This window comes from Lycium barbarum, chromosome 4 (genome assembly GCF_019175385.1).
Source record: "Lycium barbarum isolate Lr01 chromosome 4, ASM1917538v2, whole genome shotgun sequence".
NCBI lineage: Eukaryota > Viridiplantae > Streptophyta > Magnoliopsida > Solanales > Solanaceae > Lycium > Lycium barbarum.
Window position 1 is genome coordinate 147,598,553 of NC_083340.1, and position 20,646 is coordinate 147,619,198.

General features: G+C 33.7%; 2 protein-coding genes across 2 annotated transcripts; both read left to right on the top strand.

Annotated features, from left to right (window-relative positions):
- Nucleotides 1–11,324: 11,324 nt before the first annotated feature.
- On the top strand, nt 11,325–14,340 carry LOC132638818 (cuscuta receptor 1-like). The gene is made up of 2 exons (XM_060355581.1): nt 11,325–11,845; nt 13,754–14,340. Exons 1-2 carry the CDS (start codon nt 11,515–11,517, stop codon nt 13,852–13,854), a joined length of 432 nt encoding a protein of 143 aa, XP_060211564.1. The 5' UTR covers nt 11,325–11,514; the 3' UTR covers nt 13,855–14,340.
- Nucleotides 14,341–15,772: 1,432 nt separating this feature from the next.
- LOC132638018 (receptor-like protein 15) lies at nt 15,773–17,998 on the top strand. Its single transcript, XM_060355011.1, has one exon. The coding sequence runs from the start codon at nt 15,773–15,775 to the stop codon at nt 17,996–17,998; it is 2,226 nt and encodes a 741-aa protein (XP_060210994.1).
- Nucleotides 17,999–20,646: the final 2,648 nt, after the last annotated feature.

The window sequence follows — 20,646 nt, forward strand, 5'->3', positions numbered from 1 at the left end:
ACCTTATTGCCCAGAATACTCAACTAAAATCCTAGCTCCAAGCTTCAATAATCAGCCACACATCAAGCACCAAATACTATAATCCTTTCTTAACTAGTTTCCAATTCCTAAGATGAAATCTTGGTTTGATTTGGAGGACTCTAACTTGAAAAATTTAGAGAGATTTTAGGAGGGTTTGGGAGGGTTTAGAGAGAGTTTAGGGTGAGAGAGAGAGGTAAAAATGAAGAAAAAAAAAAATCAGATTTTTCGGTTTTTACTTTCCAGATTTTTACTGTTCACCGAGTACTGTTCATCCGCGTCTACTGTTCCCGTGTTACTGTTCATCCGCGTCTACTGTTCGCCGTACTGTTCATCCGCAGAATTATTTCATGGACTCAATTTTTTTTTTTTTCTGAGGTGTAACATTCTTCCCCCCTTGGGAACATTCGTCCTCGAATGTTAAACTATTTGGGATTCTACAAAATTTCTCCATATATTTTCCTTTAACTGACTCGGAGTACCATGACCACACTATTCTTGCTTACCTCTTACTCCTCTTTTTGAGTACCCACTTGGTTTCATCGGCGACGCATAAATACTTGCAAGTTACACAATCATTCTTGCATGATTTGTGTACATACATTTCAATACATATACAAGTATCTACATTTATATTCATATTCGTATTCGTAATCGTACTCATTTACCCATCATTAGACTTATTTCTGCACAACTCTCACTCTTTGTTTTAGAGTCTATATCTGTCATATCTTGGAGTCTATCATTTCAATCTCTATACTTATATTATCTTTACTCGCTTCCCCCCTTTTAGGGTTCTACTTGTACCATTCTCAAATCCGTTGTCTCACCTTCAAATCTTTACTTCATATATCCCTATTTCACTTACCACATAAGTCATTTCAGCAATGTGTTCACATTCATTATAGCCCTTCATATTCGTATCTCTATCTCCGTGATGCTATTATTTTATTTTGCTAATAAACTTATCGTATTTTACTTGTGCTTATACATCCAATCGCTACTCCAGTATCGTACTCTATTAGGGTTTCACTTTCTCCTCCATGTCATGTTTTAGTGCTACTAATCTCCTTTGTTCACTCTATCATTTCTCTTTACCGTATCAATGCCACTCTTATAACTGCCATTACTATCAATTCAATAGTATCTAACTCAACTCTTGTAGTCATTAACGATACTCCTAGCTTAATCTCATTCTGCCATTACTCTTTTGCACATCATCGTTTCTTGTTAGGACATATTACAAGCTTATATCTTATCTCCTTTGGATTCTAGGAAAATTTCGGCAGAGTTTCCTCTGTATTTCTTACTATCCCAAAACCTGCACGCAGGAAATACCAACAATGCCTCACAGGGCCAACATATATACATATATATAGCATATCATAGCCACACAGGGCTCCCAATATCAACAACTGTATGGAAATAATGAACTTACCTCGTATGTCCAACTCAAACTGTACCTGTTATACTTTTCTGTTTTTTTTTTCCTTTTAATCTTTGGCTGTATTTCAATCATACCTGCAACATTCATACCATATCTAACATATATTTTGCTTACCGTTACTGATTCCTTCAGCTTCTGTTGTGGGCACCTTATAACTGAACTTATCAACAATACATATATATTCAATCCATTTTTTTTTTACTATACTTACAGTAACTTACCTTGATGATAACTAGTTTTCCATTCTGTATATACAAATTCTGATACATAACCTCAATGAAATATTAGACTCTGTAACTTCCAGTAGCATTATTTACCTTCTCTTGTCGACACCACTCTCCTGCTGAAATCAAAGATCAGCATATAAGGGATATCATTTCCTATCTTTTAGCTCTATCGCACGATCTAGAGTAAGAAGAAGAGGTAACATCCTAAATGTCCTGTAGCTTCCTGTTTATAAATGTGGCGCGCAACACACCATAAACAAGAATCTACTAGACACGGCTCGTAGACACCTCCTAGGACTGAACTGCTCTGATACCACTTTTGTCACGACCCAGCTAGGGGCCGTGACGGATACCCGGGGCTAGCCACCGAGCACCACTCGTTCTAATACTCATCTTACTCATTTAATGCCCTTTTACCAATTTTATACACGAATTGTAGGAAAATCATATTTTATATAGAAACATAAATACTTATATACATTTGCCTCTCGGTCATCAAAATAATATATACATAATAATAACATCTTGTGAGACCATCTGACCCACACTGCGTATCTACGAGCCTCTACTGACATACTAAACATAAAAACGGAACAAGACTCCGTCGTGCCCAAAATATGCATATATACCAAAAGAAGAATCATAAGCACCTCCGGACAATGGAGTGCTCTCAATCAGCTGACAGCTACTAAGGGTCTGGACCAAGCTCACCTCCCTGTCTACCTGTGGGCATGAACACAACGTCCAAAGAAAATGGACGTCAGTACGAACATTGTACTGAGTATGAGAGGCATAAATAATAAAGAAAGACAGTGTTAATATAATGTGAACATCAATATGAAACATCTAAACCTGAATGACAATCATAAAAGAAGTAATGCATGCTGTCTTACTCATACTCATCATAATCTCATATATGCATAATATGCAAGCTGCCCGTCCATATCGGAACGGTGTGATAATCAATAACATTAGCCCGCGTCCAGGCCTCCCGCGTCCGGGGTACCATCTCATGCCGCCCACTAGTGGTGTCTGCCCATGCCAAAAGGTCATGGTGTATCCGTATAGCTGCCCGCCTTGGCGGTGACTGCCCGGCCAACTAGGCGCGGTGTAATATGATCATGACATGCTCATAAAAAAATACTTGTAATAATATGTTTATCATAGTATGCTTATCATAGTACATGCATAAGACTCAAGATCAACTATACTCTGTCGGGGTGGCGTAAGGTCGTGATCCCCCGATTTCATTATGGAGCAATTATTGACATTCTGCCTCACCTTGAAGGAATTAGTACATAAGGTGAGTGTAAGAAATAAATAGCATCATTATCAATATGGCATCATCATATCATATCTCTTATCTCTTATCTTATATAGACATTTATGGACTTAGGCTTCTAGCTTTCCGGAAAATAGGAACTCATGAAGAGGAAAAGAACTTATGCTATAGGATTCATGCCATTAGAAAGAAAGGACTAGCCTCACATACCTTTTTCGTTTAATTAGGTTATCGTTCACTTGATCTCCCCCAATGTCACGTCGTTACCTTCACGGGAGAATTTGTATTAACATTAGTTAATAGATTATAAGGACGCGTCGTAAATTCTAGAGAAAATTGGGCAGCATTTCCCCTGTAAACTTAACAATCCTCGAAATTCCAACTTAGTCAAACATCAATCAAAATACCAACAACAATAATACCAACAATTTCATATCAAACTAGACTTAAATCCATTCTTAAATTACTCCCAAAACAGCTCAATATACATTCGGATGCCAATGTTTGTATACACTTCTTTATTTTCGTATATCCATAATATAACAACAACAACTACAGCCAATCCTCCGATATTCCAGCCCTCAAAACAGTCTATAACGACCATAAAACAGTCCCCAAAATATCATCGCAAAACAACCACAAATATTATACTAAACAGCTCCAAAATATAGTCACAAAATAACCACGAAAATTACATAAAACAGCTCCAAAATATTGTCACAAAACAGCCACGAAAATTACATAAAACAGCCCCAAAATATTGTCATAAAACAGCCACGAAAATTACATAAAACAGCCCCAAGTATCGGCACAAAACAGCCCGGTATACGCTTTGTATACAATATCTTTATACACTTTATTCTTCCAAATTCAAGAACAACATCAACAACCTCATATAGCAATATAAGCACCTAGAAATCTCTCAAAGTTCCAATCAAAAACAACCCTCAAGGCAATCATATCAACCAACTAATCTATGACTTCATAACATAATTCCCTTCACTTTAAACTAGAGAATTCTCCCATGAATAACTTAATTAACAAGAATAGAGTATATTACATACCTTATTGCCCAGAATACTCAACTAAAATCCTAGCTCCAAGCTTCAATAATCAGCCACACATCAAGCACCAAATACTATAATCCTTTCTTAACTAGTTTCCAATTCCTAAGATGAAATCTTGGTTTGATTTGGAGGACTCTAACTTGAAAAATTTAGAGAGATTTTAGGAGGGTTTGGGAGGGTTTAGAGAGAGTTTAGGGTGAGAGAGAGAGGTAAAAATGAAGAAAAAAAATCAGATTTTTCGGTTTTTACTTTCTAGATTTTTACTGTTCATCGAGTACTGTTCATCCGCGTCTACTGTTCCCGTGTTACTGTTCATCCGCAGAATTGTTTCATGGACTCAATTTTTTTTTTTCTGAGGTGTAACAGTTAAATTATTTCTAAATATAAAAATGTGTCAATTTTTTTAGACAAACTAATAAGGAAAGTGAAACAATCTTTTTGGGACGGAGGGAGTAATTAATTAGGCCTTTGAAAATTAATCTAGGCCCAACTCATTCTCGGGGTCGATCTCTCACATATTAATTTTTGGAAAGAAACAAAAAACTAATGACTACGGGTGTGTTCAGTATAGAGGAAAATGTTTTCCAATTTTTTCATATTCGTTTGGTCAAAAATTTTGAAAAACATTTTCTTTTGGAAAACATTTTCCTCAAAATTGGGGGAAAATGACTTCCCTAATAAAAGTAGGAAAAACAAGTTCACAAGTTCATTCTACCAACCACCCTACCACCACCCAACCCAACCCCAACCACTCCCAACCCCCCCCCCCCACGCCACCACCCCACACCATCCCTCCCTCCTCCCCACCCAAATAATAATTTTTTTTTTGGAAAAAAGTTTTGACATTATTTTTGGTTTTTTGCACCTCCGCACCCTACATCCCCCCCCCCCCCCGCCACAAAAAAATTATTTTTTTTGAAAAAAAAAAGTTTTGACTTTTTTTTTTTGCACCCCACCCCACACCCAACCCCTCCCCCGCACCCCTACCCTCCTCCACCCCCCCCCCCCCCCCAAAAAAAACAATTTGAAAAAAAAAAGTTTTGAGATTTTTTTTTTGCACCCCCAACCCCCACCCCACCGCGCACCCTACCCCCGCCCCAAAAATATTCTTTTTTGAAAAAAAAAAATTTTGATATTTGTTTTGATTTTTTGTGCCCTCCCAAAAAAAATGAAAAAAAGTTGACAATTATAAAATTTGAATGTTTGCGTGGTTAAAAATTAAAACTTTTGGTGGGGGTGATGGGGTATTGGGGGGGGGGGGGGGGGGGGTGGGTGGTGAAAAGATTATTTTTGGGGTAGGGGTTGTCTAGGGTGTAGAAACCCGCAAAAGACAATAAAAAACTTCAAAAAAAAAATGTTGGGATTGGGGGAGGGGGGTGTTGGTGTGGTATGGGTTCCACGCAAGGGGGGAGGGGGGGGGGGGGTGATGAGGGATGTGGCCGTGTAGAAAATTAAGAAAAAAAAATTAAAAACTTCAAAAAAAATGTTGGGGGGGTAGGTGAGGGGTAGGGTGTGGTGGGAGGGGGCGGTGTATGGGTTACGGGAGTGGTTAGGGGTGGGGGTGCAAAAAACAAAAAAAATAAAAAATGGAGAGTGGTGGGGGCGTAGGGGTGGGTGGGAGTGGGGTGTGGGTGGGGGGCTATGAGGCTGGGTTGGAGTTGGTGAGGGTTGGGGTTGGGGGTGGGGCTGCAAAAAACAAAAAAAAACAAAAAAATCAAAAGAATTTTTTTGTTGAGGCGGGGGGGGGGGGGGGGTTGGGGTTTGGGGGCGTAGGTGGGCGGGAATGGGGTGTGGGTGGGGGTGGGGGTATGGGGTTGGGTTGGAGTTGATGAGACTTGGATGAGTATTTTCCGGAAAACGTTTTTTATCAGCCAAACGAACATGAGAAAATAAGTGAATTTTCACTTATTTTCTCGGAAAACATTTTCCTTGGAAAGCATTTTCCATCATACCAAACACACCCTAAATGGCTTTATTCGTATCATATCAAAACAAACAAACAGAACAAATTTTATATATCTACGCAACAACAAAACTAACAAATGTTTATTATTCAGTGATTTCAATAAAACTTTCAAGACATGGCCTTTAAAATCAGTGATTTCAATAAAACTTTTAAGACATCGTAAAAAACTTCACGATGTTTAATTTGTTGATTATTGCCTTTAAAATGGCAGGCTCTGTATTTATTTTGACTTAAGATTAAAGTGAACATCTTGTATGTATGCAACTTGATAAAGGGAGAGCAAGAAAAAATTGGTGTAAATTGTATTGTTGCAGTCAAATTGATCACCTATTTGTTATCTTTGACTCTCTTCGTGTCCAATTTATATGACACTCTTTTTTATTTGATTAGTTTCAAAAATAATGAAACCTTTCTATATTTAGGAATAATTTTTTTTGAGATTGGTAACATTATATTTAATAACAATTTAACTCGAAAATTCTCATTTTGCCATTAGTGAAATGATTTCTAGCCACAAAAATTTCTTTGGCTTGTTTTTTACCACAAAATTCAAAAGTCTTCTTTTATTTCTTAATTTTATATTCCTTCCACCATAACATTGTTCGTGTTGTCAACCTTGTTACCCATTTTCATAAAATGTGTTTTCTTGTCTAAGTCTTTGCTTGAACAAATATTAAAATGTTCAAAGTTTTCACTAAAAGTGATCTTTCTCCTCTTTTCTCTCTGTTTGGAAAAATTTCCTAACACCAAAAAATCCACACGAAAGAAGAATGTAACATAGGAGATAAACTGACCCATGAAAGGAGCTGCAAGTCTCAAAGCAAAGCATTAGAAACAGATGACTTCTGTAACTTTTAAAAAGTAGACCATCGCTGATTTTTTATTTACTACTAAAAATACTAATTGCATATGCAACCTAGCTAATTAAGGACAACATGTTTTTAAAAGACACTAGGTAAAGTGAAGTCCGTGCATAGCACGGCCCTAACATAATAACTTTGGCATACCTTTAAAAATATACAGCTTTTGAAAATGTTCACGCTACATAACCCAATATATAATATTATACAACATTAATTTCCGAGGGGAAAACTTATAATTAATGTATCTACCTTGTATACAGTGTATAAAAAGTGTTTAGACACAAATATGGGCTAAATCGGGTGTTTAAACATGAAGTATGAACAACATGGCGTAACTATTTTCAAAAATAGACATAGAGAGGAATTTTCCCGATAATTTGGTTACAAAAAAAATTAAATAATTCTTTTTAGATTGTTATTTCTTGAGGTTTAACTTTAAAGCAATTTAACTTATTCAATTTTTGGTATTGTTTGATGTTCTTGCACATGTTTAATCGTAATTAAACTCCTCAACAACTTCCCACATCGAATTCTAAAATAATTAAATATGCATCGGAGCAAAGCTTAAAAGTTATTTTCCTTTTTTAGACAAAAACTTATCTCAAACTTTTATCTCACTTCAGCTTCTCACTTTTCTTTTCATATTTTCAATGTTACCTAAACAAAAATTTCATTAATTGAATTCATTTCTCTATATGTAATTTTGGACGAATGAAAGCTCGCAACAGTATAATCTATTCATCAGTTATTTATCATAAGCTATAAGTATTTCTAATATTCTACGGAACCGAACCCCTTTTCCCTAATTATTTTGTTCTATTTATATATTATTAAGTTAAAGTTTAGCTTTCAATTTTTAACTTCTCTCTACATTCTACTAATTTGTTGTTAAGTTTTTTCGTCTAGGGTATGAACATACATATTCTGAATGGTAAGTATACAAACTGCTTATTGAGATTTATCAAGCGCTTGGGATATGAATAATATGATGAATCCAATAGTTTCTTTTATTTTTCTAGATAATATATGCAATATCAAATATCTTTGTATATAAATAATAAAAAAAATTAGATCTTATGTTTTTAAATATTATATGTAACTTGATGTATATAGCATACACACATGCAAGCCATATGCGCTGCAACCTTTTATCGAACTTATATCTTTCATAAAATGATTCACCTTTTATCGAACTTATATCTTTCATAAAATGATTCATACTTAAATTAAAATTTAGAATTTTTGTATCTTATGGTTAAAAGTTTATTTTTGTGGTTTATATGTTCATCGTTTAAGGTTGAAAATTATTGTATAATTTAGTGTTTAAGATTTAATTTTAGGATTTAAGATTTCTAATTTTTATTCTCACATGCTAAAATTTAGAATTTCAATTTCTATTTTACAAACAATAATACATGAAGGAAACCGTTTATTCATTCCAGTGTTTTAAAAGGCGTTTTCGGGGCGAGCCCTGGGGCGGGGCGTACCAAAAATGCCCCCGGGCGATGGGTCGGGGCGAAAGTCTCCAAAGGCGTACGCCCAGCAATTCGGGGCGTACGCCCAGGCGTTTGAGGCGAGTTTTTTGTTGTTGGGGCGTGTTGGGGCGTAAGCCCAAAAAACTTCTTCGAACTAAAACGAAATTTATTAAATAAGTCCTTAATATAATGCCAAATTCTCAAAAGTTAACATGTAATTAGTCAAATGTTTTAAAAAGGAACTGAAACATTAAATTTAAAAGTCAAGACCTATTTTTATTGCTAGAAAGCCTAATATATATTCTTTTTCAATTATTTATCTTGTATTCTACTATCTCAAAAAAGTAACGAGCAGTCACTTGTATTTGTAAGTAGCGTATAATAGATTGTTCTAAACTTCTAATTAATTTTTTTGTGGGGGTGGAGCATATATATATATATATATATATATTCTTTTTCAATTATTTATCTTGTCTACTATCTCAAAAAAGTAACAAGCAGTCACTTGTACTTGTAAGTAGCATATAATAGATTGTTCTAATTAGTTTTTTTTTTAAGGGGGAGGGGGTGAAGCATATATATATATATATATATATATATATATATATATATATCACTTATTTATATTTTTCTTCAATTTTTACGCTATTTCACTTATTTAAAAGTATTTATTACAATTATATCATTTTATAAAATACTAAAAATTAAAATCCTATGGGGCTTACGCCTCACTGAGGCAGACGTAAAACGCCCCGCCTTACGCCCTCGCCTTTTAAAACACTTATTCATTCTATAGCCATGAGTTAATATGTAATTTTCTCTATTGTAATAATGAAAATCATAAAGCTGCTCCCTCTGTCTTAACTAATAAGAGCTTGATTCTGTTCCCTTTCGTTATAACAATACTTGACATGGGTTTTATTGATTTTAGGAACTCAATCACTCAAAGATTGAAACATAACTCGTGAAACATAACAGTTGTTAAAGAAAATGGAAAGAAGTAAAGAACATAGGCTTAAAAAAGGACAGGCATCATGGGCCCACAATTCAGAAAAGCAGAGCTGCAGCCAGGGGCGGAACCAGCCCTTCGGTTGTGGATTCGGCCGAACCCAGTGACTTTTGTCCGAATCATATATTTGTATTAAAAATTTTGTCAAATATGTACAAATTATTAATTAAGAACCCAGTAACTTTAAAGAATTAGAACTCCGAACCCACAAGTTTCGAATCCTGACTCCGCCTCTGGCTGCAGCTTTTGCTGAGTAGCAAAGCAATTAAAGTCAAGCAGACTGACGACCTTAAGGAGCTTTATGGCTCTTCCATATATTAGGAACTAGTTATGGAAGACCCGTGCTAAATTCGGATCCAAACTCAAAATATAAAAGTAGAATATTTTATTGAATAAGTATAACCTGCTATTTTCTCTGTCCCAATTTTTATGATGCACATTTCTTTTTAGTCTGTATCAAAAATAATAATGCATTTCTCTATTTAGAAATAATCTAATTTAAAATTTTCCCTTTTACCCTTAATGAAATGATTTACAGCCACACAAATATTTATGACTTATTTTAGGCCACAAGTTTCAAAAGTCCTTCTTTTCTTTCTTAAATTTCGTGCCTAATCAAACTGTATCACAGAAATTGAGACAGAGGGAGTACATTTTTCTACCGGATAACTAATTTAATGTTTTTGCAGGTTAATGATATCTTACTAATAAGTTTTATAATTATTAAAGTTTCTTCATCACACAACTATTAGATGATTTTTAATGAAAACTTTATTTATGAGGAAGAAAGTTAAGTAAAAAAAAGTAGCAAATTTCAAAGGGATACAAGTGATTCGATATCCTAAACTAAGATGATAAAGTAGGATAATTACAACTTGCAAAAATCACAAATCACAAATCAAAAAAATATTTTCATATTTTTGTTAATTTGTGAGCGTGTGATTTTATTTATAGATAAAATAAATTTGTTTTGATACTTATTAAATTATGCATGCATTATTTTGTGTTAATGGTTTATGCTGGTTTAATGTGATTTTTACCTTAGTTTTAGACTAAATAATTTTTAAAATTATACCTGATAATCATTTTAGTACAAAATTTTCTAAACATATGAGCTCCGTAAAGTATAAATATAATGTAACAGAATTGCCTACGTGTAAGTAAATAAATTTTCAGAAACTCTCAAATTCAATAATGCAAGTATAAAGTAAAAGAAATGCCTATATGTAAGAATCCACAACTAACGAACCAATAACATGAGGGAAAAAAAAGTTGGAGGATAATAAACAACAAATGAAAAAGGAAAAACAAGAGAGCGATAAGAAGCCAGAATATCTAGCGAAGAAATGATTGTATTTTTAGGATAATAAATAAGATCAACAGAAGAAAGTGAAATAAGAAATAAGGTAGGTGTTTGACAGCTTTTAAAAAGTAGAGCATAAGAACAAAAAGTAAAGTTGACGCAGGGATCTGGTAGCTCAGTTGGTTGGCTAACTGAGTTTTCACCTTATTAGTAAGAGTTCAAATCTTCATGTTATAATCTCCTACCGCATTTCCCATACCCCTATGTAATAAAATAATTTTAAAAAAAAGTAAATTTGAATTTTAAAAAAAAAATTAAGACCTAGAAATAATTAATTGAAAAATTTAATATTAATTTAAAAAATTTTATGAGGACTATAAAAGCCCTTAATTCTCTCTTATGTATAGTAGCAATATCAATCTGTTGATTTAATGACTTGTTTTATGTATATCTTCTTTCGAAAAGGGTAAAACCTGAGAGTATAATAAATGTTTGGTAATTGACAGAGTAAAAAGTTACTAAGGACACGTGGCTATAAAAAAGTCCTCAAATTTTAGCTCTGTGTTGCTGACAGGCAACAGACAATTTACAATTCTTCTAATTTGTATCGTCCGATCTCAGATGTTGGAATGGAAAAAAAAACTGGTCTCTAATTGATCACTGAGGACATGTGTGGTTTCGAAGTCAGTGGCCCAAACCTGACCCAGTCAAAGTAAACTGTACTGTTCATCAATCACTCTGAACGGAATTTCGAAGAAACTTCCACATTCTCTTTACTACTATATCATGGACTCATGGTGTATGAAGAAATTACTCAAAATTCGTTGATACTTTAGAGATAAAATTAGTCTTCAAGCATGGCAGATTTCTTAGTGATTTTGAGGTTATATGTTGTGCTTCATGTGCTTCTTCATGCTCATGCATGTTGGGAAGAAGAAAAAATTGTTCTTTTGAAACTCAAAGATGCATTCAACTACCCAAATGGCACTTCTCTTTCTTCTTGGGGTGGCGAAGAAAGAGATTGTTGTAAGTGGGAAATGGTTGGTTGTAGTGAATTGACGAAGCATGTGATAAAACTTTCACTCAATAATACAAGAGTTAACAACAATGGTTTCTTCCTGGAATCCTCTTTATTTCATCCCTTTGAGGAGCTGCATGAGTTAAGATTGGATGGTAACTCCATTAAAGGTGAAATTCCTCTTCCTTCTTCTAATTATTTTGCAAGCGGATTCATTGTAGCTTAAATAGATAATAAGATATGAATATATTCATATGGTGCAATTAATTAAGGTCAAACTAGTGAAGTTTTTCTGTAAATTGAAGACATGGATTCTTCAAGTTTGCTGAAATAAATTGCGATAAGACACTATTACTTTCGAACTATACCCGAAGTTGCTACGATAAACTTATCTTTTCCTGTGTGTTATTACTCACCTAAACTTATTTAAAATGGAATAATTATCCCCTTAAACGTTGGTGCCTACTCTCATATGAGAGAGTGACATACACTCTCCTTGCCACATGTGTATTTATTTATTTATTCAGCTTACGTCTCAATTTTTTTAAAAAATAAAAAACTGAATTTTCTTTAACAAAAAAATGATTTAAAAACCCTTTTTTTTAAAAAAAATTGAAAATTTGTTTTTTTTTTAAAACCCATTTTAAAAAAAACCGAAAACATGGATTAAAAAACTGGATTTTCTTTTTTAAAAAAAAGATGATTTTTCAGACACGTTTTAATTTTTTTTTTAAAGATTTTTTTTTTTTAAAACCCGTTTGTTTTTTTTAAAAACAAAACTGAAAACATGGATTAAAAAACTGAATTTTCTTTAAAAAAAGTGATATATAAAACCCGTTTTTAAAAAAAAAAAAAAATTGAAACGATTTTCTTTAAACATCCCTCCCCCCTCTTTTTTTTTTTTTTTTTTAAAAACAAAACTAAAAACATGAATTTTTTTTAAAATATGGAAAACTTGATTATTTTTTTAAAATGTCTTAAAAAATCTTGATCTCATGATTTCATTTTCTTAGGACATTTTTATTTTTCAATCAGGAAAAATTGTTTTTCTTGTCAAAATGTGAAAAAACTGGATTTTTATAAAATTTTGGAAAAATTAATTATTTTTTTAAATGTGGAAAACCCTTTTTTTAAAACTCAATTTGGAAAACTAGATTTATTTTTATATTTTAAGAAAATACATATTTTTTAAGAAAAAGTTAAGTAAATCACATCGTTCCGGAAAGAAAAAAACGAGAAAAGTAACGAAACCCAATTCTCTGGTTAAGCAACTTAACAAAATAACGTCTTCTTGTCATTCTGTATTTAGGAATATCTTGAAGAAGCTAACAACTAATCTTATTATGCCCTTCTTGTGATCTTATCCATACAAGTCACGTCGACCAAGTGATGTTGCCCAAATCCTCTAAATCAAAGTATACACTCTTGTCACTGGACTACAAGTTCCAAAAAGAAAAGCACACTGATAATTTAAAGCCTCTATACTAAAAGACCAAGATTTATGACTTATCTGACAAAAATAAATTAACATGCAGTAATAATAATAAAAAATGAGTATTGAAATTCTTTATATAAATAAAAAATAGTGAATCACATTATCATTACAATTGTACTCGATGAATAGCCATCTTTTGAAAACGATCAATGATTGTTTCATTGGGTACACTTTCAAAAACTTCATTCTCTATTTAACAATCTAAAAGTAATAATTTATTGGTTGATTTCTTTTTAGTTGACTTTGTAATTTTGTTTTCTGAAAAAGAAAAAAGAAGAAAGCAAACGTGGGTTACTCAGCTATCTTAGTCCGCGCACGCCTGGACGAAACACTCTTCAGGTGTCCATTAAACCATGCGGACTTTTTACTTGTGTGTTCCAAACAAAAAATAATTATCCTCTACTAAAAGATCTAACAAACATTATCTCCCTTTTTTAGCTGTAACTTAAGGATAGATCTGCATTCATGAAAGAGCATCCTGCAACTGTTCTAATATCTTGATGCTTTGTTAACTTTTTACCTGGAAAAAAAAACTCAAAATTTTACATATAATTATGCAATTTCCTTGATTTATTTTATATAGGCTTTTATGGAGTGCTGAGGTTAAAAAAATTACAAATGTTGGATCTGAGTTTCAACCGGCTTATAGAGCCTTCGGCAGTTTCAATCAGATTGCTGGTGTGATACCTCCATCTCTAAAGAGCTTATCATTTAGATGGCTCTTTCCCAGAGGAAGGTCTGCTCTCATTGCTCTAGTATATATGAGCTCTTAGATGATTTCCAATGGTTGGATATTTAACCAATGACAGATGTTTCTTTTAAGATTGATATATATACTAGTATCTGGTGTATCCCATGCTAATCAATACAAACACATTAACATTGTATGAGTAATATTAGAATAGTGTGACTTATATTAAATTTAAAGGAGGAAAATGCAAGATCAAAATGGTGAATGGTGAGTCTATTCAACTACTAATATTTATTATTATTGGAGAAAATAATAGTATTGAAAGTATGATATCTTTGAAAGATAATATTTCTTACTTATTAAAATTATTAATTGTATTTTTTTAAGAGTTTGGACAGAGATTACAATATATAAACAATTTAAGGTTTATATACTAAAAGTATCAATTTAAAGGCATACTTCTATTTTATTTTTACTTTGCCAAAAAAAAAATATAAGGGTTAAAATTAAAGATATTTTTGATATATTTAGACAATTACATGAACATAGTATGATATAAGTTTTTGACTAAATTGCCTGACTGAATTATATACCATCATTTTTCTTTAGTCTTCTTTCTTCTTAATGCATTAAAATGCTTGTATTGATTGAGAAGAGTATAGAAAAAAAATATAAAAAACTAAATGTTAAACATGAAGTTTTTGAATTAAGGATTTATAGGTTTAACCAAAAAAAGTGTAAAAGCCAAGCCCATTAAAAAGAAAATTTTAAAACATCAAGTAAATACACAAATAAGGATCTGGAGAAGTAAAACTATTTTACACCATTAGATAAAACTGACGAACTTTTCATTCTTTCAAAATTTAATCTCAGAGGTGATGATGTTATGAACTTGAAAAGGATAATAAGCAATATAGCTTAAATCTTCACACTTTGTAGTGATCTACAAAAAATAATATTTTTTATTAGTAAAAATTATGAATAGTTGGGGTACGATAATTGAGACTTTTAGATGAGCCATGAATAAACACAGAAACTTGATAAAATTATGAATTTAAGTCAAGCTCCTAAAGAAAATTACCAAACAATCTTACGACACATGAGCAAAGGAATAAAAAAATTCTAACCACAAATGGGAAAGAAGCAAAGAAAGTACAATCATACTGTGGTATACGAAAGCTATAAAACTTTCTTAAATTTGTTTGGTCATAAATGAGAGTATTCAGGGACCATTAGTGAGGAATATGAAAAGAATTATAAATAGGTGCTTTTGTTAACACATGAAACGGTGGGATAATGAATAAGAAGAGGTACAATTCATATTCAGTGGCTATTAGTTATAGTTTTGCTGCTTGTAAATATTGAATCAATGCTATTATTATATGAAAAGTTTTAGAGCAATAGTTATTAGACTTTAATAAAATATAAAATATTGAAAGATTAATCAATAGAAGATTTTTTTTTTAGTTAAGGGTAAAAATGTCACTGGTCAACTTGTGATGGACTTTTTTTGTAATTCAACTTTTGGCTTAGTGTCTTCCCACTTTTAGTATAGTATTATTATGATGATATGATATGCACACACATCATAAGTTGCATTAGCTATTCATTAAAAAAAAATGCATGTGTGGTTAGAGGTGAAAATGGAGAGGTACGAAGAGGGGAAGTAAAACTAAGGGAAACTCATTGCCTTGTTTGTCAATTTCTCCTGGGGCAGGGCGTGTTAAAGTGGATTTGTAAATTGCTTAATAGTCATGCAGTTAGGACTTCTTAAATTTATTTGTCTTCACTCTTAAAATGGAGTGAGATTGGTAAACAACAAGAGTTATCCTTGCTATCCAAATAGGCTAAGCTATTACTTGTCATGTCTAGAAATTTAATTCCCCCCTCCCTCCCTAGCCTGGGTATTTTATGAAAAAAGATTTCGTTGCTCTCATTTTTGTGGTCAATGACCATGCAATTTTTCGCCTTTCAGGTTTATATAATTTGAAAAACCTCCAAGAGTTGGATATTAGCCGAAACAACTTCAAAGGATCTATTCCTCCATGTATCAGCAATTTAACGTCCCTCCGTCTCCTCAAACTTTCTGAAAATAACCTTTCGGGAACCATTTCTTCTGATCTCCTTAGGCTAAAGTCCCTCGAATACCTTTCTCTTTCTCTGAACCATTTTGAAGGGTCCATCTCATTGAGTTTATTTGCTAACAACTCCAATCTTGAGGTTCTTGAACTTGGTAGCCTTAACAACGAGTTGCATGTGCACACAGAAAATACACCCTGGAAACCTCTATTTCAGCTAAAAGTCCTACGACTATCAAACTGCAATCTCAATGAGCAAAGTAGATCTATTCCGAGCTTTCTTTTGACCCAGCATGATTTAAGAGTTGTTGACCTCAGTTACAATTCCATGGTTGGAAAGCTTCCCACTTGGTTACTGAAAAACAACACAAGATTGGAGTTTCTTAGTCTTGCACAGAACTCATTCACGGGTCAATTTGTGTTACCTGCTGATTCTGAAAATCCTGATTTGTTTGGGATCAATATGTCTATGAATTATATTCAAGGCTCGCTTCCAGCATCCATTGGCCATATTCTCCCAAATTTGTGGTATTTGAACATGTCTAGGAACTCATTTCAAGGTAATATTCCTCATTCAATCGGCAACATGAAAAAGTTGCATTCATTGGATCTGTTGAGCAACAGCTTCACTGGAGAATTACCCGAACATTTGGTTATGGGCTGCAAGGAATTGACTATGCTGAAGCTTTCACATAATAACCTGCAGGGCCAGTTATTTCCCAAAAAATGGAACCTCACATCGCTCTTGTTTTTGTATCTAGATAATAATTTCTTTTCAGGACAGTTGTTACCTGGACTTCTTACAAGCTCCTACTTGACAGTGTTGAATCTAAGCGATAACTCGATCTCGGGAAAAATACCTGATTGGATAGGGGACTTTTCTTCCCTTTCGTTCCTTGTTGCATCCAGGAACTTGTTCAAAGGTCCTATACCAGTAGGCTTTTGCAGACTTGTTGAACTGACAGTATTAGACCTTTCATGGAATAGTCTTTCTGATAAAATACCTCATTGTTTCAATTTATCATCACTAAGATACTTCAGCCTTCACAAAAATGAACTGTCAGGACCTTTGCCAAGAGCTCTTTATAGATCATCTTCCCTTGTGACACTGGATATCGGGGATAATAAACTATCAGGGGAAATTCCAAAGGGGATCAACTTACTCCAAAATTTGAGTTTTCTTTTATTAAATAGAAACAACTTTGTAGGTTCCATTCCTTTTCAGCTATGTCAGCTTCACAACATCAGCATACTGGATCTTTCTTTCAATAGCATTTCTGGTCTAATACCTTCATGTTTGAATGATATACCATTTGGTCATAGAAAAGCACATGATCCAACCTTAGAAAAGTCGCGATATCTTTTGGGTTTTTTGAGATACTTGAAGTACGAATATCAAAGCATGCTTCGTATAGATCAATATGTTATAGATGAAGTTCAGTCATCACATGTGGTAGAAATAGAATTCATCTCAAAGAGTAGGCCTGATTCATACAAAGAAAGCATCTTGGATTTCATGTCGGGGATCGATTTTTCTAGGAATAGATTGACAGGTCCAATTCCTTCTGAACCTGGGTTCCTAAGTGATATTCATACTTTAAATTTATCACATAATCAACTGAATGGATCCATTCCAAGGACATTTTCCAGCATGAAGCACATAGAAAGCTTGGACTTATCCAACAATAAGTTGAGTGGTGGAATTCCCCCGGATTTGGTTCAGTTAAACTTTCTATCAACGTTCTCAGTGGCAAACAATAATTTATCAGGACGTGCACTAGATAGGAAGGCTCAGTTTGCAACATTTGATGCTAGCAACTATGAAGGCAATCCTTTTCTTTGTGGATTACCTCTCCAGGAAAATTGCGGAAAGAGCACAGGCGCAGTATCAGTTTCGAATCCAGGAGAAACTGATGATCTGTTCAAAGATTCATTTTTGGAGACTTTTGTTCCATCATGCGTTGTGGCATTCCTGGGAGTTTCTGCTTTTATCTACTTCAACTCCACTTGCAGAATGATTTTTCAGTTTATTGAAGCAAAACTCTTATCTTCCAGATAGATTTGCCTAGTTATTCATAGTACCTGATGAAATAAGTGACTGAGTGTGTGCAAGATTATAGTAAGAAAAACATACTACCTTTTATGAGATACTTTTGAAATTTCAACCGTATCTTCAAGGGCCTATTTGTTTACTTCGATGGATGCATGTGTGAAAATAATATAAAGCTACCTTTCAATCTTTCATAATATCTATAATTAAAAGGTGAGAATCTGCATTGTAGAACAATGACAAGCAACAAGAGCTGTAAGTATACTGTTTAATTTTTATATCCTCCTTTTCTAGTTATGACTGTAAGAATATGCATGATTTCCTGTTCAAATTAATCTGCTATCAAGCAAGCAACCTAAATCAACTTTCATGGCATTTAAACTTGCAGATTTTGCTATCATAAAACTTGTGTAGTAATTGGGATTGATCCTTCTGTTCATGAAATGTTTTCTTTTCCGGACCAAGTTCAGCAGAAAAACATTTATTCTATTGAAGCTATCAGTTTCTTGTCATTGGTGTGTCCAAACCAATCTTAATGCCTGAATCTGAATGTCCTTAAGTAAAAGAGCTAAAGTTAGCTGAATCTTAGTGAAGACAGTTAACATTCTTGGGCAAAAATTAACAACTAGAGATAATCTGGATATAGCCTGTATTCTTGAAGGATTTGATAAGAGTGTGGGAACATTTTTGGAGGATTAAGCAACATAGCTACCACCATATTGTCCTGTTTCTTCAGTGCCCATGTATACATCGCTGAAGTTCTTACAATGGTATGTCCATTGCTTATATCATATTGCTTTTACCTACATCATTCACAGCGTCATCTTTTTCTTGTGTGGTTTTAGCGTTTCTCATATTGTGCACAAAACGGGATATTTTTTGGTTATACTTACCAGGTGTGCTTTCTCATATTGGTGCTTGCAACTGATTTGATTTATATATGCATATGTTAATGAGTGAAGGAATATATGAATTCACTTTTCACCAATATCCCAAATATTGTTTCCAGATGTTTGTCCGGCACTTTGAGTTGCTTCTGAAAGCTTTCCTGCCCCATCATGTATCTTACCATCCATACAATGAGATAACAACTCAAACTCACCAATTCTTTTTTGCTTAGTTTTGTCATTTTTCGTTCTTTATGTTTATCAACTTTTTGTCAAATCAGATAGTGTAATTTGTACTTGCAAACAAATAATCTTTCTTCAATGTACAAATTATCATTTTGAGGGTGATAATTTTTTGCTTACATTGACTCTTGAGATAGTGTTTGCTTAGAAGAACAGACTTAAAGAACAAATGTTACACCCCGTATCTTCGAAGAAGCACTTATCAAATTTGAAACATAAGTACGTTGAGTTATGGTTAAGTAAAACTACTTTGGAATATAAGGAGTAAGCATTATTAAGTATATTTAATAAGTGAAGGATGTATATAAGGTATACCGGAAGGTTTTATAAGGAAATGAGTGGAAGAAATGGAGTAGTACGACTTTGGAGAAAGGATGGGTAATGTCTTGTGTGAAAATTTTGGTCCAACTTGAGGGACGAATATCTCTTAACATATGAATTGTTTTAAGGTGAAACAAAAGCCTAACATGAAGTTAGTCGAGTCTAGTTTCCAACACAATAAATTGCTCATCGATTGGACTTCAAAGTAGAGAATTATAGACGTTACAAATTCAGCTGATAGTAAGTTGCTACAGTGAACCCGACCCAAATTTGACCCCTATATAAAGGGTAAACCCCCTTTTTCCATCAGATTTTGCTAGAAAATTCCAAAAATTGAAGAGAGAGAGTGAGGAAAACAAAAAGTGAGCAATTTTCAAGTAGTGGAGTAGTAGTTTAGGTCCGGGTAACGCATGGTTGTGTTTCTAGTGTTGTTTTGTGGTGGATTTTAGCGTGGATATTGAGGATATTGCGGTCTTAACAAGAAAGAAGACTTGTGAGCTCGGACGAATAAGTGTAGATAATTGGAGGTTGAACAGGTACATACACTCAGTTTGGTGATGCTCCGGCTTAGGACTTCTACCCAGCTGCTTAGAGAGCTCCATTGTTCTAGAGCTTGAGATATTTTGGGTACAGATACTTTTGACATAGATTCTGCTATATTTTTAGAGGTCTGTAGACATATGTGGGTTGTGCATATACAATTTGGTCAGCTATATCGATGTAGTTCGTCTTGGATGTCCCCGTGTATAGTGGCAGCCTTGTCGGCTTGCATATTTGTTATGTTTTGGTTAGCTGTGGCTTCTCAGGAAATAGGCTCTCTTTGATGTATGACATGATGAGTTCATAGCATGCTTTTACAGAGTGTCATATTGTTTTCCATTTCAATCTGATTATATCTAGCGGGTCGTATACGAGTGCCCAGCTCAGGCACTAGTCATGGCCCATCGGTTTGGGTCGTGACAACAAATATATTTTTCCAAAATAAGATAAATAGATTTTGTTTCTCCTCCTTTAACCATCCAAGAGTTAATCGTAACAGTATTTCATTCGTACCAGGTAAAAGAAAGGGAAAGAAGAAATGTAGACGGCGCAAAGGATTATTAAGTTCCATTCCACCTGCTATCCTGCTTCTTTAATGCCACATAAATCCAGCTAAAGATGTTTAGCGTTTTTCAATATTGTTTTTATCACGTCCACAGCCTGTAG